Source organism: Lutzomyia longipalpis, chromosome 1 (genome assembly GCF_024334085.1).
Source record: "Lutzomyia longipalpis isolate SR_M1_2022 chromosome 1, ASM2433408v1".
Taxonomy (NCBI): domain Eukaryota; kingdom Metazoa; phylum Arthropoda; class Insecta; order Diptera; family Psychodidae; genus Lutzomyia; species Lutzomyia longipalpis.
In genome coordinates this window covers 49,524,437-49,551,582 of record NC_074707.1, presented here as the reverse complement: position 1 = coordinate 49,551,582, position 27,146 = coordinate 49,524,437, and the positions used below count along the sequence as shown (strand labels likewise).

The 27,146-nt window shown below is 35.5% G+C and overlaps 3 protein-coding genes across 7 annotated transcripts in view; 1 reads left to right on the top strand and 2 right to left on the bottom strand.

Moving 5' to 3' along the window:
• LOC129788075 (tachykinin-like peptides receptor 99D) overlaps positions 1–24,704 on the top strand; it is a 31,338-nt gene extending 6,634 nt beyond the window's left edge. Inside the window, exons 5-8 of one of the 2 annotated variants that reach the window (XM_055824074.1) lie at positions 8,758–8,954; positions 12,052–12,188; positions 13,955–14,017; positions 21,326–24,704. In XM_055824074.1, coding sequence (XP_055680049.1) covers positions 8,758–8,954; positions 12,052–12,188; positions 13,955–14,017; positions 21,326–21,492 — 564 coding nt within the window. In that variant the 3' untranslated portion in view covers positions 21,493–24,704. The remainder of the gene's footprint in view (positions 1–8,757; positions 8,955–12,051; positions 12,189–13,954; positions 14,018–21,325) is intronic. The other variant, XM_055824075.1, reaches the window with a different exon arrangement.
• On the bottom strand, positions 1,160–26,793 carry LOC129788076 (uncharacterized). 4 transcript variants are annotated; one of them, XM_055824078.1, is made up of 5 exons: positions 26,767–26,785; positions 4,876–4,927; positions 4,680–4,805; positions 2,092–4,617; positions 1,160–2,032 (listed from the first exon to the last, which is right to left on the bottom strand). In XM_055824078.1, exons 4-5 carry the CDS (start codon positions 2,095–2,097, stop codon positions 1,421–1,423), a joined length of 618 nt encoding a protein of 205 aa, XP_055680053.1. In that variant the 5' UTR covers positions 2,098–4,617; positions 4,680–4,805; positions 4,876–4,927; positions 26,767–26,785; the 3' UTR covers positions 1,160–1,420. The 4 variants fall into 4 exon arrangements, with proteins under 4 accessions (XP_055680053.1, XP_055680054.1, XP_055680052.1 ...); XM_055824076.1 differs by lacking the exon at positions 1,160–2,032 and having other exon boundaries at positions 2,551–4,617; positions 26,767–26,793; XM_055824079.1 differs by lacking the exons at positions 4,680–4,805; positions 4,876–4,927; positions 26,767–26,785 and having other exon boundaries at positions 2,092–3,254; positions 3,322–3,514.
• Positions 26,005–27,030, bottom strand: LOC129788077 (peptide deformylase, mitochondrial-like). Its single transcript, XM_055824080.1, has 3 exons — positions 26,997–27,030; positions 26,438–26,925; positions 26,005–26,363 (listed from the first exon to the last, which is right to left on the bottom strand). Exons 2-3 carry the CDS (start codon positions 26,879–26,881, stop codon positions 26,049–26,051), a joined length of 759 nt encoding a protein of 252 aa, XP_055680055.1. The 5' UTR covers positions 26,882–26,925; positions 26,997–27,030; the 3' UTR covers positions 26,005–26,048.
• Between the last annotated feature and the right edge of the window lie 116 nt (positions 27,031–27,146).

The window sequence follows — 27,146 nt, the reverse complement described above, 5'->3', positions numbered from 1 at the left end:
TATCCTTGTCTACCTAATGCGTTTTGGGTCTGTCACCAAGTAATCTTCTCTAATGTGTAAGAAGAGTATAGGAATATGACGTTTATGTGCCTCTCTTTCACACAAAAATATCTCAACATAACTAGCGCCGCGGTGGTGGCTCAAAAAATTATTTTGGGAAATTTCCCAAAGTAGGAGCCACAGGGCGGCCACGAACCAAAAAAAAGGGGACCCCCTGTGACTTTACTTTTGTGGCTGATTAAAAAAAAATTTTTTTTCTTTGTATTTTAGATAAAATGATATTTATCAGTTGTTATCAACATACTAAAGATGCCCAGATATTTTATTTTCAAGAAAAAGCTAAAAAACTGCTAATATTTCACATAAATTGTAAACGTCTCGTCCTCGCTGTGGCTGCTCTGGGACCCTCTCGTGGCCGTTTTTACAAAAATGTTTAATTCTCTTAAAATTCTATACTTTTCCGATTGATATCGATTTATAAGTAATCTCTATCTGAAATTATAAAGTTTCTGTTACATTAAATTGGTGTTAAATACGTGAAATACGATTTTCAAGATTCATTGAATTCTGCATGGTCACAATTTGCAACCATTCGTGGGTCCCCTGTGGCCGCCAATTTCGGTCACGGCAAAAACTGAAAGAGCCACGAATTGGGACTGTCTGGTGGCGCTACTGTGGATCCCCGTAGCAGCCACAGGAGCCACAGCCACAAGAGGCTAGCTGGGTTGGCATGAGCGAACTCTTTTTTCGCACCAAATGTGTTTATTTTAAGGGATGTTCTCTGTGGGTATAATGCGGAATCAAAGACTTTTCCCCACCTTACAAACATTAAAATTCATTATTTATGAGGAATCGAAAATCGCAGATTTACTCAAGCAGTTCACTCCCTTGATCCTTGAGCAAGGAAAATATGTACATATGTATGTATATAAAAAAGGACTCGTGTCACTCAAAGAGATCAATTTGAAAGTGGAATTTTATTTTAAGATTCCGCATTGAGGTACACAAAAAAAGATAAGAAACCTTTCGTTTAAACTTTGATTATCGACAATTGAAATATAAGGGGTTGTGGGGAAGAGGAGAAATGTTTGGAAATTGTTATTTACAGATGATTTTTTTTCTTTATTTAGGTACATAGTTATGGGGAAAATATACGGAATTTTATTCAAGGACAAAAGAGAACTCTTTTATTTCGGATATTCAATAAATATTTCAGCAATAAAAAAAATATTCAATTAAAAATGCGTTGCTTCAATCCCTTCAAGCCTAATATGATTGTTTAAATAATTACAAAGATTTTTTTTAATTCATTGAGGCCTTTGAGGTAAGCTTTTGATGTTTAAACTCTTTTCAAGTTCATAGAAATTTTTCTTGAGGGTAACTTTTCTTCAGCAAAAAGGGTTTTAGTCAGAACAACGTACTAAACACATCGCTGAAGATTCTCATCAAATCGACGATTCTCAAGACGATGCAGGACGCATCTCTTTCTATCATGCACCAATTTTCCTCCATAGTAGTAGCATTCGTAGTAGTAACCCGCATCTTCATCATCCTTAAATACTCCTTCAGAAGGACAGACAAAGACACATCCCTGATTGGCAATGTGAATCATTCTTCCTGGGCACTGTCTTACTGCTATTTTATCGAAATTGTTATTCCAATGGCAAAGTCCGTAAAATGTGGCATTGTTGGACAAAGGAACTGAAGTGTCTGTATATTTGCAGTTGATCACACCACAATCACTTGCTGTTCTCTTTTGCTTGCATCTCATTCCTTGAGTATCCCACGCATAGCCAGGTGGGCAGTTGTGGATGAAGGCTTTCTGATTAATGCACTCAAAGTATTGAGAACAGTCTGTGGGATGAGGGTAGAAACCATCAAGGTCTGGGCATGAGTAGTCCAATGTAGGAAGATTATCACATTCTGGTTCATCTGGCTGCTCTGATATACAAAAAGCAGTTTTTCTATCGCAATATCGTTTATCTGGACCACATGTGGCCAATTGAGGCTCCATATCAGGCCCAAGACAAACCTTTAAAAAAAATAGTTATTAGTATTATTATTATTCACAAAGAAATTCTACCATCTTACCGCCATTTGTGAGCAACTGTAGCATTTAAGTCCATAATTAGGACCGCAAAGTTCTCTAAGATTTTCAGCATAATACAAAGAAGAATTTTCTGCAAAAGCAGCATAGCCACAACATACCTATATTTATCAAAAGACAAATGAACATCCTGTAATTATTTAACTCAAAAAAATGTTTTCAATAAACTTACAAATGAGAAAAGAAGAACTTTCAACCACTTCATTTTCAAGATTTTCAAAAGAATTTCACAACACTTTGCAAGAAACTGTGCTGCACCTTTCTGAAAAAACTCTCTTTTATACATGGCAAGATCAATAAGACGCTATCTGTTTTCTTTTATTGTATTGACGCATTTTGTCAAAATCTTGTAATAACTTTGATTCTTTTATAACCATTTTTATGCTTTATGTATTGAGAAATAATCAGATTATCTATATTTTTATCAGGATAGAGAAAACGCCTTTTTATTTTTATTATTTGGTTTATTTCTTGACTTTTATCTCTATAATAGAATTTTTTCTTCGGCAGGGAAGCCACGTAAAGGATTAATTTGTCCAGTTCAGTTTAAATTTTCAAAGTATCATGTTTTTAACAATAAATATTCCTCAGGTGCCTCAAATGTTTCTTCGGGAATTTTCTCTTTCTATGAAACCGAAGATTCTGGATGCGGTACACATCTTTGTTCTTTTTCATCAAAAATACGATTTGCGGTACATTCCTCTTTTATATATATTAACTCTTTTCCATTTGTGTAACACCGATAGTAAATTGCTCCATCTATCCAATAACCACTTTGAAATAGTCCTTCGGAAGGACAGATAAATGTACAACCTTGTCTTCGTATAAAAATGAAGTTCTCCGGACAACTATACATTGCAATTACGTTCATTCCACCACCACGGCATATCCCATAATACCTCGGGTTGTTGGATAAGGGTGCAACAAAATCTCTTGGTTCACACTGAAGTGTCCCACAGTCTTCTAATCTCTTCATGAGTTTACACTTCATTCCATCCATTGCCCAAACATAATTTGGGGGGCAGCGATACTTGAAAGCAGGATGACCGGTGTAGCACTCAAAGAATTGATTGCAGTCAGTTGGATGAGGGAAGAAACCCATTTGCATGCATAAGATCTGCATAACTTCCTCATCATCTGGTTCATTCTAATATAAGGGTTTTCATTAATTTATATTCTTTAACAAAATCTTCTAAAAATTTTCACTGACTTACCACAGCAGGAAAATTCAGAGTATTGTCTGCAGACTGTAAAGGAGTGGCTGCTACAAGCATAGAACAGCTTTGAAAGTCTCCAAGTAAAGCTAAAATTGATGCCACTTTGAACAATTCCATTTTGTAACACTTATTTTTTGAACTTTTCATGAGAAACTGTAGTCTACCTATGCTGGGAAATCATCTTTTATACCATCTCGCGCAATATTATCTCTCTTTTTTGTGATTATTTATTGATTTAATGTTTGACCAAATTCTTATAAATATTTACTCAGACATTGATTGATTGTTAAGATAATTTCGTGAATTTTTCTAAATTGGTCAGCAATATTAACCTAAAAAAACATTTTTGAGCTCTTATAAAAAAAATAAAAATTCTTGGAAATCATTCTTTATCTACGAACTTGTTGGTTTATCAGTAAATCACAGATAGAATGTTCTTCAATCAAATCTTTTTGATAATTCCTTCTTTATACGCTTGTCTGGTCTATATAGATTATTTTATGTTATCTCAGGGAGAGAAGAAAAAAAAAAGAATTCAAAAAAGTACTACAGAATCAGTTTATTTTAAATATTTATTTGATTCTGACTTTTTGCTACATATGTTCTACAAAAGACTAGATCTCACCCAACGCACTCATAACTTTCCATAAAAAGCTCGATGCTGGCATGTTTAACAGCAATTTATGATCTTTCAACACAGACTTTCTTATCTGCATCAAAGATACGATCTCCATAGCATTCGAGCAAATCATAAACTAACTCATGTCCATTTGTGTAGCATCGAATGTATGTTGGGCTGTTGTCGGACATTGGAAATAGCCCTTCAGAGGGGCATTCAATTGTACATCCACTCTCTGGACGGAAAATACTAATTCCATCACATTTTTGAACCAAAATGTCGATCATATTGCCATTTTGTGGGCAAATTCCGAAGAAGTTGGGATTATTGGACAGTGGAGCATCACCTTCTTCTGTACATTGGATTAATCCACAGTCTTGCGAATGGGATGTCAGCCGTTTACATTCCATTCCTTTGGTTGACCAAACATAGCCTGGCGAGCAAAAGTGTTCGTACAATTCACCTCTGTAGCACTCAAAGAATCTTTCGCAATCGTAAGGATGAGGGTAGAAACCATCAGGGGAGGTCATGCAAAGATAGGTCTTTGTGTAGGGAACATCGCAGTCTTGTCCAACTGGTGGAAGTGATGTACAAATATTTCGGCTTATATCGCAATAAGGCTTATCTGAAGGACATGTGGTGTGTACAGGAGTTATCGTGGGTCCAAGACACGTCTACAGGATATTAAGATCATTCTTGATATATTGAATATTATTTTATTCTAACATCCACTCACCAACATTGTAGAACAATCAAAACATTTTGCGCCGTAACCATTTCCACAAATTTGCACTGCTGCATCGCTTTTAGGGGTAATTAAATCTCTTAATGCTTTTACACTTGCAGCATAACTTCCACAAGCCTAAAGAAAAGTAAAAAAAATTCTTTTAAAAATTAAACTAATAATTTATTTTAAAACTTGAATCACTGACCAATGAAAGAACAATTAGCACGATATAGGTCTTCATTTTGCACTGTCTTCAACTGTTATTGAAGAAAATTGAAACAACAATTTGAAGATGTCTTCTTTTATACCTTCTCAAAGTATTTTCAGATTATCTATTTTTTATTGATTTGGAATTGCAGTAATTTATTTATTGGCACCATAACTTAATCATAGATTAGAAAATTAACTAATAGACATAAATATTTCTGAGAATTCCACGAAACGTAATCTTTATGCTCTTTATCTTCTGTTTTGGTAATTTAGTTTTAAATTCTTTCTTATCTATACTCGGATAATTTTAATTAAGATTTTGATTTTATTGACTCACAAAATTTCTTTCAGTCGATTCACTAAAAAACACGAATATATTTTTTTAAACATTTTAACTCAACCGTTTAAAAAAAATTGAATTCTAAATTCTCTCTCATTTCTAATGTTTATTTTGCAAAATTGCGACTAAATACATCACGAAAGCAACGTCCAATTAGGCAAGTTCATAAGCTAAACACTTTATGAAGATTTCTTGTGAAACTTTTGCCACTTGAATCAACATAAAACACTATGTTTTTCCATAAAATACCTCCCACGCTGCAGAATGTACATAATATTGCTGCCAAGTGCAATATTTAAAACATTCACTGCGCGTATTAATTTTAAACGTCTGATGCTACTCTCACAATTTTTCTTTACTATTTTGCGCCATGTAATTTATCATCAAAAGCTCGGGTGATGTACAAAGGAATTTAAAAATGTTTATGATTTGTTTTTTGAATGAACCTTTTTTTTTGTAAAAGAAAAATATTTCCCTCAAATTTTATCATTTTATCCGTGGTTTTTTGGTTAATAAAGCCTCGGGTCATCAAACATGGAATGTTGATGTGTCTGCAGAAAATCTGTGTGTACAGATAGCTATATATAAAAACGGACACATGGTGGCATGAAGAGGAGGCAGGGGGAGGAAGGTGCCAAAGTATATAAAAAAGAATTAACAAGGAAAATACAGCATGAAAGCTCGATGGTAGGAAAAAGGAATTTTTCGTTATGAAAAGAGGAGATTGATAAACAAATATAATCCAGGGTGGGAGTGGGTGATAAAAAAACCCTTTTGGTGTCCTCCCTCATTCCTTCTGTTCACATGCTAAAAGCCCGAAGCGCAAACACAAATTGGATCGTCAGAAAAATAAGCGCCCGTTTGTGGAAATATCGCATAACTCATCATTGTCATTACCCCAGCTGTTCAGTATTACAGCACCCACCAATTTAGGGGCGCATGGGGGTTGATGGACCAATAAATGAATCAAAACTACCCCAACAACAGTGACAACGTTGAATCCGCCTCAACGAGCGTGAGATTATTTTCTTTCTGTGAGAATTAAATTAATACAGCCCCCCTTATGCTGTGTTATTCTTCGCCGCGAAAAATTTGGATAAACAGACGCTGCTGTGTACAACATCCAGCATAATGCGCCCCACTTAATGGTGTGATAAATAATTCGATCGTGCGTATTTTCAATCACAAACAGAAGCACTTGCCGCCCAAATCCCAATTATTTGCACCACCACCATCCACCCCCGTTTACTCTCATTTTCCCCACCCAATTAATCATGGCGAGGTTGATGGTGGGAAAAAAAGGAAGATGGAAATCCTCAAATCGGCAGATAACAATTGCTTTTTGTCCGCACGTGGCACACAGGAAAAAATATCAATAAACCACAACAATGTGTATAGGTATAAAAGAGCTCTCAAGCGTAAATTCAAACATTTTGTCATGAATGTGAAAATTCTTTTCAGTTTGCAAATTTTTATACGTTATTTTTTGTTTTTGAAAAAGTTTCCCAGAGAGCGATTGAGAGCAATTGGACGTGAAAAACTTTGTGAAAGCTTTCAGGGGTGTGTGAAAGTTTCAGTTTTCAATGCAAAAATGTACTGGTAAGCTGACCAAGCTTACAAGAGCTGTGTTTCTTTCAGTGTACCAATTTTGTGAGAGCAAACTAGAACGCGAATTAATTTAAATACGCGCAAAGTCGGGAAAAGTTGAAAATTCATACCCTAAGAAATCTTTAGAAGGCTATATCTCGAGAACGGATCCATAGATTTTCATAAATTTTTTTTTGTTTGAAAGGTCTTGAAGTCAGCTATAACATATCGAAAAATGAAAAAAATTTATGTCGCCATTTTCGAAAAATTCGAGTTCGAAATTTTCGAAAACTTTGTTTTCGATTTTAGCGCCTCTTGCGGTCATTTCTCGAAGTTGCAATGTTCTAGACATTTGTAGGGTTTCACGAAACCTTTCATTTGCGCTTGAGTTGATCAAGATCGGACATGTAGAACCCGAGATATGACATGCCAACTTTGGAAGGCTATATCTCGAGAACGGATCCATAGATTTTCTTCATTTTTGGCATGAAGCTAGATAATATGGTCAGCTACAACATATCAAAAAATGAAAAAAATTTATGTCGTCGTTTTCGAGATATTCATCGAAAACTCATCGAAAATTTTGTTTTTGATTTTTGGCCCTCTAGCGGTCACTTTTGAAACTTCGGATGTTCTAGAGAGTTGTAGGGTTTGTTGAGATCTTTCATTTGAGCCCGGGTTGATCAAAATCGGTCAAGCCGTTTTCGAGTTATGGTCGATTTTCGATGAAAAATTGTGACGGCCATATTGACTAAACGGCTTGACCGATTTTCGAAAATGAGGTATCGTTGGAAAGCTCTTGATGGCCCCTACAACATATCAAAATTTCAGCCCTCTAGCTATAATAGCGGCTAAGATATAGCGAAAACAAAATTTTGAGGTTATTCAAAATGGCGGACGCGGGGGTGGGGGGTAAAATTTGACGTCATAATCTGACGTCTTCCAGTCGACTTTTAAACTTTGCCGTTTACCGCAAGTCTCTATCTATTACCGTTCTCTTGTAATTTAAGGTTGAACCACGGCGGACGGCCGGCCGGAGGGCCGGCCGGCCGGACAAAAAATTTTTTTGGCGCATACGTTTTTTGGAATGTGGGGACCTTAATTCGTGCTCATCCCAAGTTTGAGCCCGATCTGACGACTTTCGATTTTGCTCGGTACACAAAAGCTGTGTCTGAAAGAAACACAGCTAATTATGAAAACTGTGTTTAGTGAAAGTATTACGAGAAGATTTTGGACAACTTTTAGAGCTTTGATAGTAAAAGTTATGCTTTTAAATTCATTCATCATGACATGAAACTTTTGGGGAAAAGTTTCAAAGAAAAAGCTTTAAAAATATATAGATTGAAGTGGAGTTATTTTGAGCACTTTTATCAGGTCATAAGAAAGGAGAAATAAAGAAAGAATTTCTCTTAATTTTTATAAATAAATTGGAAGTTAAATACAAGAGTAAATTCCCCTAATTAACGTTTCAAAGATGATGGTCTCTTTCCTCAAGTTTGAAAGAAAATCTCAGTGATTTCATCCCCAATCTCTCCCAATTTTGTAACAAAAAGAATTTCAAAAATTTCAAAGCCTAAACGAATCTCACAATGTGCGTTAGAAATAATTAATTTCACATCATTTACATGGCAGAAAGAGGCTGTACAGGGGCTGTATGAGCTTTTTTCAAGCTCTAAACGACCCAGATTGTATAAATGGGTACGAGAGAGCAGAGAAGTTGACTGACATCCTTCATGGCAGACAATGTAGTAAAATTTGACGATTCTCCTGCTCACAAGGGGGTGTGCTTTTTTATTACAGCCCCATGGGAGGATGTAATTAAAAGCAAATTTCAATAGGGTGTGGGGGAGGGAAACAAGAGCATTGGGAAGATGGGTTCGGTGGGGATGGGGGAACCATTAAATCAAGTGCGAGAAATATTTTAATTTCCACCCGAAACTTTTCTTGCAGGTTGTTAAAATGATGATGACGGTGGTGCTTATCTTTGCCGTGTGTTGGCTCCCCTTTCAAGTCTACTTCATTGTGACATCATACGATCCGGGAATTACGAATCTACCCTACATTCAGGAAGTCTACTTGGGCATCTATTGGCTCGCCATGAGCAACTCCATGTACAATCCGATTATTTATTGCTGGATGAATTCACGGTGAGTATATTTTTTCAGCTCTCCTTCTTTTTTTCAATGTATTTTTTTGATGGAAAATTCTTGGGGGATGGTGTGGGATTTGGGGGTGTGGCAGTGAGTCTCGAGGAGAAGACACCTCGTAAAAGCTTTCCGCAGAAGCCACCCCCGCGTTATACACCCACATACCGTGGCAAGTTGCTCCATTCTGCTGTGAGAAGGGAAGAAGAAGAAAAGTGACAAAGTACTCAGAATGTAGCACATTTTTAATGACTACCCCATAAAAATCCTCCAGCGCATTGCCATGGTGTGAGCTCGCATTCCCACAGCCCCCCATTGTTGGTGGGGTTTGCCTTTGTCAATGAAAATGGATGTGTGTGTGGGGTGCATAATCGTGGGGAATTTTTCTGCCCATACCTTCAGGATGGGGGTGGGGTACATGCGAGGGAATTCTTAATGGAATGCAATGGCACTAAACCATTTTTAAGTGCTCACACGAAAGCTCCAAACGCCATGTCGCATAAAATGCCACGCAGGAAGGATTTTCCTCCCTATGTGTGTGCAGTGCACCCTTTTTCGGGCTCGTCCACAGTGACATCCCTTCTCCACCCTCCCTCCCTGCACCCCCCTTGGAGCACGTGCTGGAAGTCCATGCGAATTTTGTGCAACAAAGAAGTATGTGATAAATGATTCACAATGTCATGTTGCTTGTGCAAGAAATACCTCAATGTTAGGAGATCTTTCTCCTGTAGTTCATTATTCAAAAGGCTTCATACGAAGTTTTCAATGTAGTTCCCTCCTGAAGGGATTTTCCACCCAACTCTCAAGCATTTTCCTCCTTCACTGGGGGAAGGGGGTTGGTTTGGGTACGACGATGCAACAATCGATGTACGACACTGGAATGATATGCGACTTTGGAATCTCACAAAAGCTCCAACTGCTGCAACGAAGGAGATAAATGGAGTACAGCATGTCCAAATAAATTGAAATCCTAAATTCCTTACGGGGTTATTTTTTATTTTAAATAAAACTTATACACTGCCTTGTGAAGAGAATACGACGGAGGACAATATTTGGTTTTCTTTAGCAGAAGAAAGCTTTCACAGAATGAGGTTTTATTGAACATGAGACATGACAATGGTAAAAAAAAACATGCATTTTCTAAGGGAAAATTGCATAAAATGTTCCACATAAATCCATCCTCTAAAGTAGTTTCATTGTGAATAATGCGGTGTGGTTGTGACGTTTTGCAGAATTAATTGACGTCAAACGTTGCAAAATCTCAAATAATATGCAGAAGAGACAGAACAAAATTTAGGGGTGTATAAAAAAAATATGAGTAATGGTATTTTAGAAAATAAATCTCTCAAAAAGGGAAAAGGAAGTTCCGCACAGATTTAATTTAAATGATTTATATGGTGGTTGAAAGCTTTTATCGTATATTTTTAAAGATTTTATAATTATTTTTAGTTTGTTTAAGCGTAAATTGGAAGGAAATTAATGAACTTATTTTTTCTATTATTTTAATCAATTTTAATGATTTTGATCAATTAATTTTAGTTTAATTCTTTTCCAACTTAACTCAATTTTTTAGTAATACATTAAATTCATTAATTTGCGATCTCCTTAATCAATTTCCGCTCATTCCCTCAAAATTCCCTTCAATATAACGTAAAATCAGCAACTTAAAGCAATTTTTAGTCATCTTCAAACTCTTAATATCTAAATGAAAAAAAAAATGATAGGAGTAAATCAAAACTAATAGCACCCAAACTATCTACCACAGTGTGTAAAAATTAGCTTTTTTCACACAAAGAATCAATTGCAATATGAGCTAGTTTAACTCAATTGCAAAAATCAAGTCAAGTGTTGAAATAATCACCGCATGAAGGACACTTTTCTATGGCGGAAGAAATCTCTGTGTGACAGAAATCATCCAGCTTTCGCGCTTAAAGTCACACATCCAATGAAATATGGTGTGTGCTTTATAAAGTTTTCACAATTAAATTTTCAGAGCAATAAATCCACTCGTATTTTGCCACTGCTCTTGCCATTTTTATTATATGACACTGAATCACATTTAATAACAAAAAAAGATAAATTATTTCTTCACTGTCTCCTCAGCAATTCTAAGACGGATTTTCTGCAACGTTGCGTTGGTTTTTCTTCTGTTTTTTTTTATATGAAAGCATGAAAAAGAGCTTGGTGATTTTTCTTTTTCTTATTAGTTCTACGAAGGAGGGATAGGGATATATGGGGATGTGTGGAGAAGAATGGGAAAATTGCAAAATTTGTGCTTTCAATTTCATCCCACTTCTGACCTAAAATAAAGAAACATTCGCGCGTTTTGTCCATAAACAGAGACAAGGGAGACAAAATGTGTCATAACGATGTTTTTACGGTAGTGCAGGGTCCTCTAGTGAATTCACAATGAGTACTAACTCGGAGTGGATAGAAAAAATATATGTATGAAAGGACAGACTATCCGTATATATAGCATGTTCCACATGTCGTCAATGTGGTGCATCCTTTTTTCCCCCAGAGTATTCTTTAATATTGCAATCCGGTGCAATAAACTTACATCCACAGGCAGGATTGTGGAAGAGTTTTATGTAGATTCTACATAGAATTTGCATGCTAGACATGCGTTTGATATAATTTTTTTTCAAAGAGATTGAAGATATTTGTTCTTCAAGAGGCTTTTTATGAGGAAAAGCTTCAAAATCTTCAAAATAATTTGAAGAGAAACTTTTTAAGATCTGATGAATGTGATAAATAGCTCCGAAATGTCAGTTTCATAATTCAAATTTTGAATATTAACGGTTAAACTTGTAACAAGAATACTCCCAGAAGAAACTAATAATAATCAAAGATAAATTCTAATTCAAAAATAAATTATTAAAAATAAAAAACAGACAAACTGAACTATATAGAAACTCATCTCGCAATCGAGATAGAGCAGCATTCACAATTGCCTCTCATGTTGCAATAATAAAATCCCAAAAAGCGCACACGTAGTACAAGTCTGAATGAAAGTTGATGTGGTTTGGTTTGGGTGTGCTGTGCATGCGATGAAAATTTGCATTCATTCCCACATTTCTGTTCTCTTCGCACCGTGAAGGTTTCGCCGGGGCTTCAAGCAGTTTTTCCAGTGGTGCCCTTTTGTGCGACTAACACCGGAAACTCTGACGAGACGCGAAGTCGTCACCAAATACTCATGTGCCGGGTCACCGGAGCACCATCGGATTGTTCGCAATGGTAAGTTTTCTTCTTTTGCACCCATATTATACACCTTTTGCATTCAAGGGGCAAATATCTCTCAAGGGAAGGAGGTTTGCTTTTACCACCAACATAAGAGAGAGGATGGTGCATGAAAATTCCAATTTCTTGTTTGAAAGCATCAACGTGTAATAGGAGATATATTTGAGTTATATACTTTGTCAGACATCTCTCCCTCTTGATGTTTGCACAGTAGAATCCGCTCTTTGATACACCCCAATTGAGCTTCGCTATCCTTGGATTTCTGTACGTGATAGGAGAGGTAACTTCTGTTCTTGAGTTTACAATTTCATTTCAGCTTGATTAGTTCCGCAATTTACTCGGATATTTCATAACTCCACAAACCAGGTGAACGGATTTTTCACCTCAAGGCAAAGCGAATAATGTAAAAGTTTGTGGCAAAGGAAGAAGATCCTTTTTTGGAAAATATGTAGGTATTTTAAAACTCATTCTGAAAGATGAGAAGAGTGAAATTGATCAGCAATAACCCAAATAAGACACGAGTTTTAAAGTAAAATCAAATTAGGATTACCGTAGAATGGGGTGAGTTGAAAAATCTCTCAAGGCTTTCCATTTCTTTAGAATATTTTCCACGAAAAAAAAGGCCATGAAGCTATTGAACAGGGATTAAACTACTATAGTTTATAGTTCTTGTTCAAGAGTTAAATTTATTTTTGAAGAAATGAAAAAAATAATCCCAAAGTGATTTTTTTAGGAAAACTCAATAAGTTCTAAATGGTTCTACTTCTAATAAAGCTCCTTCAAAAAAATCTTTAAAAAAAAATTTAGGATAGACAAAAGAAAAGCTCTAAATAAATGTTATTTTCAGCCTCTCCTAAATCCTTTCTTTCTCATTTAATTAACTACAAAATCTTCTTTAAAATTGTTTTAAAAATAAATTTCTGCTAAAAGCTCATTAAATAAAACATCATAATCTCTTCCTAATCTAACATTTTTTAACCACGAAATTCTCATTTAAATGCATGTCCTACAAAATTTCCTATTTCTATTCCTAAACTCCTTTTTTCAGTGTTAAACTTTTCTAAATTAAGTAATTCGTCTGCATTTGCATTGCATTTACTTTCAAACAACAAAGAAAACCAAAAGCTTCTCAAAACCACAAAGCTCTCTCAAAAAGCTCTTTGTTTTGAAAAATTCCAAAGAGTTTTGTGTTAGTATCCCCCATCTGACTTTCCTCACACACATTTCTTTTCTTTAACCACATCTCTCTGTTCTTTGTCTGCGAGTTTGAGAACCTACCACAATAACCATTGTATTTGCGTAGTGAGAGATTTATGTTGGGTCACTTCCTATTGGTTATGCATAATTTGAGAAAGCTATGTGTTGCTGGGGTGTGCCGGTTTAAAATTAAACAAGGAAGTCCTACTTCCCGCCTAAACATAAAGATTTCAATTAAGATTCCTCCTTTGCGCGTTTCAAAAAGGAAATTCAATTCCCCGCACTTAATAGACCCCAAAGCACTTTCACATATACATATGTATGTATGAATATTTTTGGGCTAAAAGCTCCCGCCATGATATTGCCTCTTGTTTGCCGATTACGACCCAAATAATATCGTTATTCCCTACCCCCTGAGCCCCTCCACCATGCACACTATCTTCAAGCACAATCAGCTCTCAGGATATTATCACTTTTCACTCTTGCTTCTTCTCTCTCTGTCTTTCTCTCTTTTAACGTGGAAATGGCTTTGGTTGGTGTTGGTGACAAAATGGGGACCCCTAAAGACACTGAACGATCAATTCTCTACTCATGTTCAGGATCGCCAAAGCACCTCAATCGAACGAGTGGTAAGTGTTGATTGGACCATTTATCCTTATTGCATGAGACAATCCTCGCTGTGTATATGGCGAAGCATCCCCCAGAGTGAGGAAGAAGCCCCTTTCCATGGGAAAATGTGCTCAGATATACCGCAGGATTTATTGTTTCTGGCCCCAAAGGACAATGGGGGGAATATGTGGTGGAGCTTTCAATGAAAACAATTGGATCACTTCTCTCTATAACGTATCCTTGTACAGCATATTGAGCAAATTGAATGTGTCCTCTGCAAATGAACTCGAGGAGTGAAACACGGTGCGACATTTTAAATCTAACAACAAACAATTCAAGCAATTTCCACCAGGCTCTTAAGTACCCCCATGCGATACCCCCCTCTGCCCATTATTGCACCCCAGATGGGTGTGAAAAGCTGTCAACCCACCCACCCCTCCGGGGAAGTCCAAGAGACAATAAATTGTCGTTGAATTTGCAATTGTGATGAAAGTGAGCTAATATCCTGAGAAAGCGCACCATAGCACATACATATGAGGAGGAGTGTGGACACTTTCTGCCCATTTGATCATTCATTTATGCCTCAATGCTATAAACCCCGAAAGAAGAATAAATCTTCCCCACTGGCGCCACGGTCGACGTCTATTTTTGCGGTTTGTGGGGTGTTGTGGGTGGATGTAGCGCACATATACATTTTTGCACTACCGCCGCAGCATAAGAAATAAGCTCAATGCCATTGTGCATGGAGTGAGAAAGAAAAATTAATTGTGGCAGCTTTCACGTGACCTGGGTCGTGGAAGTTCACGTGGAAAATTTTCCATTGCGAATTTGTTTGCACATTCCCTCAAGTTTAGGTGGGGGGAATGAATTGTGGTAGGGTGCGGTAGATTATAGACAAAAGCTTTCTGCAGAAAAGTCAAGAAGTTCTCTCTTCCCATTTCAATGAGTCTTTTTGCTGTATTGAAAATACTGAGAATTATTTTAGTTGTAAGAAGTTGTTTTGTTAGAAGTCATAATTTATATAATTAGTACGTTTTTGACATGTGAAACAAGAACGTTTAATATTTTTTTTTTTATTAATGCAAAGGCTCCATTAAAAGGTCGTCTAAACATGCAAAGTTTAAAGTTGGTTTGATTCATGGGGTTCTGAAATTGTTTTTACACAAAGTACATGATTTTATGTCTCAGATAATTCTTTTTTTGCGTGTGATTTTTTGGTTTTGAATTTATTCCTTTTTTTCTAACGTTCGGCTTGCGAATTTCTAACGTGAAAGAATTATTTAAAAGAATTTACAGACACGAGAGGAAAAAGAAGAAATTTTCTTGGCGATTTTTAAAGTCTTTAAAGGTTGAATTTGATTTCGACATTTCTCCAGCTTTCTAACGTTTTGTTAGAAATTTCTAACGGTAGTTACTCGTAATTTTTTGCACATAATATTCAGTATTTAATTTTTCTACGAATTTCTTATGCAAATAGAGCAAATCAATAATATTTTCTTTCGCAGTATCAAAGTTAGAATTTTTCATAAAACTGGTTAGAATTTTTTCTTAAAATTAATTTTGGTCTTTTTTGTTTTGTTCTCCTCTATTAATTTTATAGAATTTTAGAGATTTTAAAAATAATCTAATGAATTAAAAATATTTTCTTTCAGTTTTCTATTTCTAACGTTAAAATTTTTCCCTTAAGTTTTCTTTATAATTTATTTTTTCTTTCTTTTGACTTGTTGGAATTTTATAGGTTTAACAAATGTTGTTATTTTATATTGAAAAAAGCTTCTCTTTAGAATTTTTAACGTTAGAATTTATTCCTAGACAACTTTCTAACTTTTCTTACCTTTCATTTTTGAAATTTAATTTTTTTTCCTAAGTAAATTCTTCTTTAATTTAAAAAAATAACCACAATTTCCGCATAAAAAGATCAAATAAATTAACTATTAAACCCTATATCTTTATCTATGCTCCTTTTCAACTCTGTTTACCATGCAAAATTATTGGCTCATGTTGAGGAATCGCGAGACCACACTCTTTTTACCTGCGGTTAATGTTGGGTGTTTGCAATGGAAAACCACGACAGAATTGCTTATTTTGTTGCGGGTTGTCCCAGTGGGATCTCCTCCGTGGTGCCAAAGCATAAACGCAATTTATCAAAAAGAGTCAACACAATAAATTTTATCTCGAGATCTATACAGCAATCACCTAATTGTATTTTCGTGGTTCTTGCACGCCAAAAGCCAACGACATGAAATGGAAATTGCTTTGGGGAGCTGCTCTCTCGAGGGCTCTTCACCCCGACATTTTTTTCCTTCATTCAATGCTTCGTATATTATCTTCCTCTGCCTGTCGATTTTAGGAGGGATTTTCGGGCATCCCGACGGCATGATTGTGGCTGATGTTGTGGAACAAAGAACACTAATTTCAGTTCAAACACCCAAAGTGATGAAAGGAAATGACAGACAAATCCTCAATGGTGGATTTAGGGGAGATTGAGAATGAATGAATTTGTGTGTTCAAATGGCGGGGTTACTTTAGGATGGGATCTGTAAAAGCTCATTGTTGTTCTTTTTCTACATTTTACGTTGATTTGTTTTATATTGCTCAAAAAGGAGTTTTAGAAAGGAGTTGTTGTTGATTTTTTTTTGGTTTTATTTACTAAACTAATTGCTAAAATATAGTTTTATTGAGACAACGAAGTAATGGATAAAATAGACGAAATTAATGTGAATTCAGTTGCAAAAGGGGAATGCAAATTCAGCTAAATTATGAAAGGCATTTATACAGATTAGTTTACTTCTCATAACATAGTTAATTCAATACACAAAATATTTTATTGCGCCATTCAATGAAATTGAATTGATTTGTATGTGAAAGGAAAATGTTTTATTAAATAGTAAAAGCTTTCTCTTTGTCATTGAATTTGCTACTTCATCCCATATACAATCAATTTAATATTAACTATATTTTCTACTGAATGAACTTCTCTAATATTCAGCTATATGCTAAAATATAAACAATAATAAACAAATCAAGTTATGTTTATCTAACAAAATATTCTCCTGCTAATTCATTCACATTGTTACATTCATCACAACGTGCTGAATGTCAAAAGGGTTGTGCTAAAAGGTCATCAACTGCATGCAATGAACCTGCAAATTTCACAGACATCTGCACAATATCAAAAAGCTCCCCCATGACCCTCCGGAGTAAATGCAAAATTTATTAATTCACCCGAAATTGCAACAAAATTCCTTTCTTATCGTTTACTCAAATGAGCGTCGCATTGCCATAAAAAAGCTCTCCCACTCCGCATTTGCAAATAAAATTGAATTTTCCCAAAATGAAAGCTACCGCTCACACAGTCAGCTTTTCTATATCCTCCAAACACTTCGACAGTTTATTGGCCTCAAAACATTTCTTAAATTTTCTTCTCACAACGAAATTATTCCTTTAAGCTGTTTAAAAAAATCACTTTTGTGAAAATAAATTCAATTTTACTTTCTAATGAGAAAATTTTCATGTATATCAGAAGCTTTTTATCGAGAATAAACATATACCTGAGATTTTATTTATTAAAATTACATTATCTCGATTTTTTTAGGCGTGAAAAATATATTTGAGAGAAGAATTTCGAGAGGTAACATATATTATCGAGTTTTTTTTGCATTTCAATTCATTTGCGTGTCGTATTATACCAAAAAATTCATCTTCTTGTCTAAAAATACGTCTCATGTATTGAAAGTTTTGAGTGGAAAAACTGGAAAGCATGCCAAGAGACATTAACAGAATGCTTGAAAAGCTGTTGAAGTTTTTGCGAATATATTTTTTGTGGGGCAATCAACGGGTTGAAAAGACAACTATATTGATTTACTGACAAATAAATTTAGCATAATTTGATTTTCTGCATCACTTGAGCTGTTTGCTTCTCTTAGAAGAAATATTTTAATATTTTGGGAAAAACATATCAAAACGTCGCTGGAATGCTCAAGGCGAATCATGTTTGACAAGCTCACTAAAAAAATATTTTTGTGAGTCTTGTGGATGAATAATTATTTTCAATTCCTATTTTTTTCTCTTTCGATCTTAGAAAATTTTCAATTTAATTGAAAGCCTTCAAAATTATTAGAAAAACACTCAAAAAGCTCTCTTTTATCAATCATCAAAGAAGAATAAAACTTTCTTTGCAATTTCAAAATAATTCAATGAATTATAGAATAGTTCTCATCCTCTTTCTCTATCCATCCGTGTCCAATATAAAACATATCCATAGTGCAAAATACCATAAATCGTCGCTTCAGTGATAAAATGTTTATGGAATTTTCTTGATCCTACAAAAGAGAAAATTCTTTTTGGAATTGTTAAAATTCTTTCACCATCAATTTTGTGCGTTGAGGTGAAAAATATTCGGAGACAATAGATAAAGAAAAAAAATTGGGTAGAAATTGAGACGCATCTCTTTAGCAAAATAAAGCCCCAATAGTCGTCACGTTGCCAGCCCTCTGCTGTGAAACGTGTTCCACCTTCGTCAGGGGGTTTGTCCCAAAATGTGATTGATTTATCTTCCGTGGCGTCGTGCATGAGAGGAAATGATAAGATTTTGATACAATATTGCAACCGTTTTTTTCTTATCTCTTCTTCTTGTCTTTTCCCATTCCCTCCACCTCCCTAAAATTCTTCCCTTCGGGGGTTTTTTCCCACAAGAAAAGTTCCCGCGCCTCTTTTGAGTTTTTTTTTTTAAGCAAATTGTTCTGGCAAAATGAAAAGAAAATAGGCCCAAAACCATTCGCCATTGGTGCGGAAGGATGGTACATGATTTTGTATTCAATTCCAAAAGTGATTTATGCGTTGTGTAACAGCACATTGCGAACACAACACTAAAATTCCACCCATAAGGGCTACATCCCTCGCCGCTAGAAAAGAATTTTCCATCCCTTTTCTGGGGGGGGGTTTGAGTGGCTTAATGAAAAATGCATGTCTGCTGAATAGGGAAAGTGGAAAAATTTGTTCGCGACAGAATTTAATTTATTCAAAACTTTAAGGAAAAACTCGGGCAACAGGGTCTTGTAAAACTCTTGGGAAAGTTTTCCATTTACCATCGTGCAATTTTCTTTTCAATGTTTTTTAATTTTTCCATCCAAAAATTTAAATTTTTACAGCACAATAGAAAATTTAAAAGACAAATTAACGGGCAATATGGTACTGTATTTGGAGGGAAATATATAGTTTTCATATGCTAAAACGAAAAGTTTTTATGGTTGATTTTTTTTTTGTTAAAAAATTTATTATTGAAAATTCTTCCCATGAAAGAATATTTGGGGGAAATTGTGGGAAAATTCCCAGAAGAAATGGAACGAGAAAAAGCAATTGCATGCTGATTCAATAAAATTGTCAATAAAAACTCTTTATAACTTTCATTCTTCAGTTCTTGAGACATTTGTGAAAGAATTATTTTAAGAGCATATTTTTTCTTTCGAATGAAATGAATTGGAATTTTTTTTTGAAGGGAAAATAGAAGAAAATAGCAAAGAATTAAAAAGAAAATTCTTTTTTTTTGCTCATTTAATCGAATTTGAAATTAATCCGTGCAGTGAAGCAAAAGAAAAGCTTTTTAATATTCTATCAAAATTATTCTCTTTAAATTTTCCAATAAAATTTCTTTTAGAGAATAAATGCAAATTTGATTAGGTTAACAAACCTACATAATAAGCATACATAGACAGTTTTTTAATAGCTCTCTACGTAATTGACTTTAAACTTAGCATTGCGGAAATTTTAATTAAATTCCTTCCCTTGGAAACTACTAAAACTACATCGTGTATGATATGTTTGCACTTTTCCAAGCTTTGTGGGAATATTTCCAGAAAAGTCTTTACCAAAAACTATGTGGTTAGCAGAGCTTCCGACCCAAAAACTATTTTGCAATGTTTGCCAATTTAAGTTTACATTTCGTTAAAGTCTAATTTACGAATACAAAATTTCGTTCTTGTGTAATTTTACGAGCTTTTGGGGAAGGAAAAAAAAAAGCAAAAATGTGTTGGAAAATTTCAAATTGAAGCTTTTATGCTCTTTCAAAGCAATTTATCATTTTTTCTCCCTTATGGGCACGAAGAAACTTTCAAAAGAAACGTTCATTTGCCCCCGAAAAGCTCACGTAGAAACTTCCACGCGCGCGAGGGTTGAATGTAAATTTTCCACAGCAGCGACAATACATCATTCAATTTTCTCATATTGATTTATAAACATTAATTACAAATGGCACTCTCACGGCACCCCTCTTTGGTCAGGAGAATATCGCCTAATTTATATGCATACCCCAACAAGACGGGGGAGATATTAAATTTGATTTATATTCTCCAGAGTCTTTTACACTCTGCCCTCCCCCCACGCAACATTCCATTAAATTTTTAAGCTTTAGTAGAATCTGCGAGAGCCACCAAAGGATGACCCGGGAGGACGCCTTGGCGTATAAAGCTTCTTTGGCAAATGGTAGTAAATTGTATTTGTATTTCGATCAGCTTGCAATGAACATTTTTTGGGGCTCCACCCTCATTTATTCTATAGCCCAAAGGGGATAGAATTGCTCACTGAAAACTTATGCACATAGAGAGAGGATGATTTATGGTGGCCAGTCAGGCAAATGTGTTGGAGCAACGAGTACTTAAGAAGGAATTCAAAGGGATTTTTCCTCCTTTGAAAATAAAACGGAGTAAAGTGGGAGCTTTTCTGGGTAATAATTCGGGGGCTTGTGATTTTTGGGATAAGGGTTTTTGATTAAAAAATGGAAAGGAAAGGATTTGGGACATTCAGAGCGATTCTATCTTCAAAGATTTATAAAGCTTTATATAATTTTTAAATAATTTAATTTAAGCTCAATTTATAAAAGTTAACATTTTCCAGGAAAAAAACCAAAGCAATAAAACAAAAATTCCATGTAACAAAATCACATAAAAACAAATAAAAACAATTCACTATTTTATGAATGAAAAGCTATTCTAAGAATTTTATATTCAATTCAAAATAAATTTCCACCCACAACTTTTTAATACTATTATTTTCTGTCTGCATTGCAATATTTTATCTCTCTTGGAAACTTCTCCTGCATAAAGGGATTCTGCACCTCTTGCTGAGTTCTTTGTAAACAAATAAACATGACTTCCTGCACACAACTTCCTCATTCACCAGAGAAAAAAATATAAATGCAGCAGAGAGCACGGAGGATATTAATTTTCCAAGAATTATTTGCAGAGTGGAATTTTTCTGGGATTTCTCCGAAGAAACATGCAAACAAGTCTTGACCTTATTTATGTTTGGACTCTCTCTCATTTTTCTTGCAGGCTCAATGAGAGCGACAATGCAACATACCTGCAGTCCTGGCACAAAGACAAGCTTCGTGTCCAACACAGCGGGTATGATAACGCTCAACTCACTAAACAATGACATCCCCCTGATGAGGCAGGGGGGTGGTAGTCAACGGTGGAAGTCACGGCGGTCAGTATCCTGACAACTGTCGGGTGGAAGTGGTGACGGGGTACCCTACAACGGTATCAGTTGCAACAACAACGAGACCACACAGCAAACGATCCTCGATAGCCCCGTCGAGTCGGCGGGTGGGACGCGACAGCGAAGGACGTGGATTTGAAAGGAAACCAAATGCTGAGCTAAATCAGCATGTTTTAGTGAATCTATAACGATGATGGTGTGAGCTGCGGGGGTGGAGATCATATATTATTAAAGTATAGAGATGCACCACACCAATGACAAGGAGAAAAGACTGTGAAGTAGATTGAAATTAATTTTAGAGAAGCAGTTGGGGTCATCTTCATTGGAGGTTCCAGTGTTTTCTGCTTTGTTACGTTTTAACGGTTGTTATTTGAATTTAAATCAACCTGTCAAATTGTTGAATTTCTTGTCAGGTTCAATGTTTTTTTTGCCAGGTGATGCGGAAAATACATTTATTGTTTTATTATTTTCCGAATTCAATTTTCATTTGACATTTCGAAGGCTAGAATTTTCTTCATCAAGGATAAGCTTTTTTGGAAAGCTCCTGAGCTTTTTTTTCTATCTGATAAATGGAAAAAAAATCATGTTTTTTTCAGGGGAAAAATATCAGGGAAAAGGAAAAACGAGAAAATCATAAGGATAAAGCTTCTGAATAAGAGCTTTCCAATCAATCCTTAATCAGGAGATATTATTTTGCAGAAAACACCCATTAAATGAAGAAAACAATGTCAAAAGAACCTTGAAGAGGAAATATGTTAGAACACATCTTTTTTGAGAATCTCAAGAATGGAATATTCAAGAAGAAGAAATGTAAATTAAGAATTTGCCACATTTATAGCATTTATGAATGTACATAATGATGAGAATGAAAGGAAAATGCTTGAAAACATCCCCTTAAAACGTTATATATATTATACAACATTTTTGTGTGATAGGGCAGAACAAAACAGAGAATTTCATGGACCAAAGTCCGAATTTGGCGCGGGGAAAAAAGCGATTTATTTCACGAGAATGGAGCAAGTGAATGCTCCAAAGCTCATGGGAAGGGGGTGAGAGGAAGAATATTAATCATGGCAACCACCTGATAAGCACATACACACACACAATTGACACTATCGCTGTTGATTTGGTGAAAATTGTGCAGACAACCCCTGCTTCACCACCCGGAAGGCAAAAGTGTTTGGCTCTATTTTCAACGGACGTTTCAATTTCCGACTGAATGCTGATGTTTTATGTATTGAAAATTTTCCTATCGCATCCCCAAAATGTGTGGTCCATTGACAAGGGGCGTATGGAGTGGGGGTGGGTGGGTGTGTGGCCCACTACACAGAGAGCTTTGTCAATCGCACACAAATGGTAAATTTAGATGGCAAAAAAATGTCGAAGAGAGAATTGAAATTAATCTGTTGGGGGTGGTGGAAAAAAAGCGGAAATTTCCATAAAATGGTGCTTAAATGATTATCGATTTAGTAATTAAACACCCAAAGAATTAAAGAGATAACTCAAGATTTTCCCATCCTCCTTCTGTACCAACAAAAATGAGATTCCAAAGCCACATTAGTGTGGGAGTTAATGAGGGAGAGGGAGATGATGCGATAGATGCGATAAGGATTTGTGGTAGGTTGCAAAATGAAAATGTTATCGAGTAAATTAATCTAATTTAGTGGTGGCGATTCATTTAGGGGAGACTGGGGTAGAATAATATGTATTACAGGGTGACTCGGGAAAACCTCCCAAAATTGGCTTTTCCAGCCTGGAAGATTAGATGAGCCTGGAGATTAAGAACATAAAAAAGGAGTTTATTCATTTTGTTACCTGAAGCGGCATCATTAGGAAATCAGTTGGAAATAAAAGTAAACAGATCATGAATAAAAAATCTCTAGATATAGGATTTGCTAAAAATTAGTTAAGCCACGCCCTTATTCTACATTGTTGTGTATGAAGCAAATGCTTCAATGCTTCATTGACGAATCTAATTTCTTGCAATAATTAGGAAATTTAAAATCATTCATTGAAACAAATTATTTTTTCTTAATAATAGTTAAAACAAGATATACTACTGAATTTTTCCTCAAATAGTAAAAAACAAAAGCCTCGAAATGAATAAACTTCTTTCCTATAAAATTCATTTCTTTTGAATCTATTGTTCTATTTTTCTCTATCAATGTACAAAAATTGAATTGATTTTTTTATCAAAAATTACTACAAAAATAATCTATTTATTTATCAACTCTATTTCAAGGAAATCATTTCATAAGTCTTCAAGATATTGAAGAAAATCTCGCTGTTGGGGGGAGCTAATGTGCAATGTGTTTTCGTGGGAGGAAATTACGCGTTTTCCGCTGAATTGTTCCTACAGGAAACTACCACAGTGCCACAGTTCCATTGTGACAATTTCCATTTTTGTCTCTCTTCGCATTTTATCAAACAATTCTGTAATTGCATAATCCCCAAAAAAGGGAGAGATTTTTTGCCGAAACATAAATCATCCTATTTTGGACATTCAACAGAGAAGATAAATTCAGTGTTTGAAGCACATATCATCAAGAGAGTTAGGCAGATAAATCGAAATATAAATGCGTGTGGAGTGAGCTTTTTTTTTCTAGGAGAAGTGTCATCATCAGAAATCAATGAATATAAAAAGAGAAAATGAAGAGAACACAAAGTACCGGAAGAATCCTCATTTTTATAGAGAAAACAAAAATACTTTTGTTGAACCATAAATACTCAAGTCAGTGAAATTCCATGTTGAATTGTTTAGGATTAAATATACATTCTGAGAGAGAAAATAAATAGAAAATAAAAAGAAAACTCTTCCTTTAGCAGCAAAGAAGAAAAAAATAAATTCAATGTTTTTGCAAAGAAAGAGGAATAAAAACAAACCCCCTGTTGAAGCCCCTCGAGACATCATTCCCACGAAAAATGTTCACCGAGACTCTGTTCTGAGAATTAAAATATATAGGAATTTTAAAATGTAAGCCACCCACTTGTGAAAAAAAATTCTGCAAGATGCAGAAAAATTTCTTACAGCGACTTTTCTGCGAAAGAAAGGAAGAAAAATATCAAAAGAAAGAAAAATGGTGTTACTTCTCAAGAGAGACGAGAGGTTTATCTAAAAGTTGGAGAAAAAGAATTTTAAATGGTGATGATTGTAAAGCGAAGAGAAGAAAAATAAATATATGTTTTATAAATAAAAATGGCACGGAGAATTATTGCTGTTTGTTCTTCCATCCACCAGGAAGTTACCTGCAGAGAGAAGATTAATCGCATTGTGGAGTGAAGCTCTTTGGAGTGAAAATAATTGGGAATTTTTAAAGAAAAATCTTCCACCTAAATTGGTTACAATCCCTCCCACCCTCGACAGTTTTAAATAAAGAACTATTCACGAGAAAAAAACTGGGAGAAAAATCTGTGAAAATGTTGATTTAAATCGTCATGCAACAGTGCGGAAAAAGTCATTTATTCCAATCGGACCAATTAGTGACAAATTGTATATTTTTTTCCATCCCCAAGCGATACCCGAGGTGCAAAAAAAAACAAACCCTGAATTCGCAGAAAAACAATCCTACCCCCTGGAAATATAAGAGAAGAAAAATATTCGGCAATGCGCAAAATAATTCCACGATGAGGTACAATTGGCGGAATAATCAGTGAAGATTGGCTCATTGTGAGAGAAAAGTTGTTTCATTTTGGGGTTGGGGAAATGGGGAGCAATTTTGGCGCAATTATAGCCAAAAGCGCCACAGGCAACAAATAGTCTTTCACAAAGAAACTTTATCGGTGTATTCTTGTACAAACAATCGAAGGAATTTAACCTTGGAAAGCTTCGAAAGATTTTCCACGATTAGTATTAAAGATATGCAAGGAAATGAAAGTTAATCTCATGAAGAAATAAAGGAAGTTAGTTTGAAGATAAAGTAATTTGAACTTTAACCAAAGGTGTGAGAGTTTGGGGTAGATCTTTATGTTTCAAATATTCTGCAAAAGCTTCGAAGATTTTGTCAAAGCTTCAAATGTTAAGCTAGAGCTTTGAGTATTCTGCTAAAGCTTTGATTATTCTTCAAATATTCTGCCAAAGCATTTAAATATTCTACAGACGGTTTTGAATATTCTGCACAAGTTTCAAATATTCTGCAAATGATTTTAATAATTTGTAAGTTTTTTATTAAATTATTTTATTTAATCCTTAATCTACATTTACCTCAACTCTACTCATATTGATAAATTCCGTTAGGGAAAAACTGAGAGTGAGAAAAAAAAACCTTGTTGGTATAGAAGGATAGCAAAGCAATTCTTGTAGCGTGTTCTCGCATCGTAGCACGTCGTTGGCTCACAAAAATGCGCAAAACTTTCTTCTAACACGCACGCGGTTTCTCACCCACCCCCTGAAATCTCTATTTTTTGTGCCCCTCCAAACTTGGACGGACAATCATTCGAAATCACATTGAAGAAGCATCTTCGGTGTGATTGATGCAAAAATAATTAGGAAGTATTAAGAAAAAAAAACTTTTTCAATATTAATAATTTTTTATTGATCCTACAAAAGCTATACATAATCTATTTGGAGTAGTACTTTAGCTCCACACGTCCCTCACGGGCATTTATCATCTCCCAGCAGTTTAGTTGCAGCGTCTTCCTGTCCATGACATCAATGAAGATTGTTCCCTCGAGATGATCTGTCTCATGCTGTGCAATCCGTGCATTCCAACCCTCGAGCCGCACTGTCTTCTGCATGCCATTCTCATCGTATCCCTTCACCTCAACACCCGCATAACGTGCCACATCCGCAGTGAATCCCGTCATGCTGCCACATCCCTCGGGAAAGGTTTTCCGGGTGAAGTCTGTTACTTTCAGCACTGGATTCACGAGGATCTGTGGGGGTGGTTGAATGTGATGATAAATTTTCCTGTCACACACGGAGATTAATTTGATGCCATTTACCCCACCGTGAGTGGTAGAAGTTGCATGTTTCGTGTCTTGATAATTTCAGGGGCATAAGTCTCCATCACGGCCTCTGGGAATTCCATTACGATGACACGAAGAGGTATTCCCACTTGGGGTGCCGCCAGCCCGACCAACTTGAAAGCTCGCATTGCCGCAATCATGCGCTCAAACAAGAACTTCATTGCCGGACTTGCGGCCTCTCCATCGGGGACTGCTTCTGCTCTCAGCCGGAGAATTGGATCTCCAATCTGAGTGACATGCCTATAGGGGGGCTCAACTGTCTTTGGCACCCAAAATGTGGGAAGATAGTCCCTCAGAGATTTACATTTACCTGAACAAGTGTGAATCCCACGAATCTTCTCCCGGAAAGGATTTTGTAAACAAAGTTGTGAGGTTATGTTTCTCACTCCACTTAATCGATTAAATCTCAGCAAGATACTACGCATTGCTTGATTGTTCTATTTGATAAAAAGGTTCTTGGAGAAGTTTTCTATCAAATGTATATAGATTTTAAGTGAATTACTGTGATTAAATGGGAATAAAACGCCTAAAAAAACTCACCCACAAAACTCCACTACATTGAGGTAAACCTTCAAAAAGCTTTAAGTGAAACACTTCAAATGTTTCCCTCCAAAAATTTTGCATAAAAGTAAGGTTATGTTTAGTAGCAGAAACCAAAAACGTTAGAAATAAAGAAAATAAAGAGAGCGA

Excerpts from the sequence above, each read along its gene's own strand:
- LOC129788076 (XM_055824076.1), bottom strand. The coding sequence starts at position 4,911 with ATGAAGACCTATATCGTGCTAATTGTTCTTTCATTG. Across the intron at positions 4,806-4,875 it reads TGCTAATTGTTCTTTCATTG|GCTTGTGGAAGTTATGCTGC; the intron begins GTCAGTGATTCA and ends ACTTTTCTTTAG. Across the intron at positions 4,618-4,679 it reads TTGATTGTTCTACAATGTTG|ACGTGTCTTGGACCCACGAT; the intron begins GTGAGTGGATGT and ends AATATCCTGTAG.
- LOC129788077 (XM_055824080.1), bottom strand. The coding sequence starts at position 26,881 with ATGCGTAGTATCTTGCTGAGATTTAATCGATTAAGTGGAGTGAGAAAC. Across the intron at positions 26,364-26,437 it reads TGCAACTTCTACCACTCACG|ATCCTCGTGAATCCAGTGCT; the intron begins GTGGGGTAAATG and ends CCACCCCCACAG.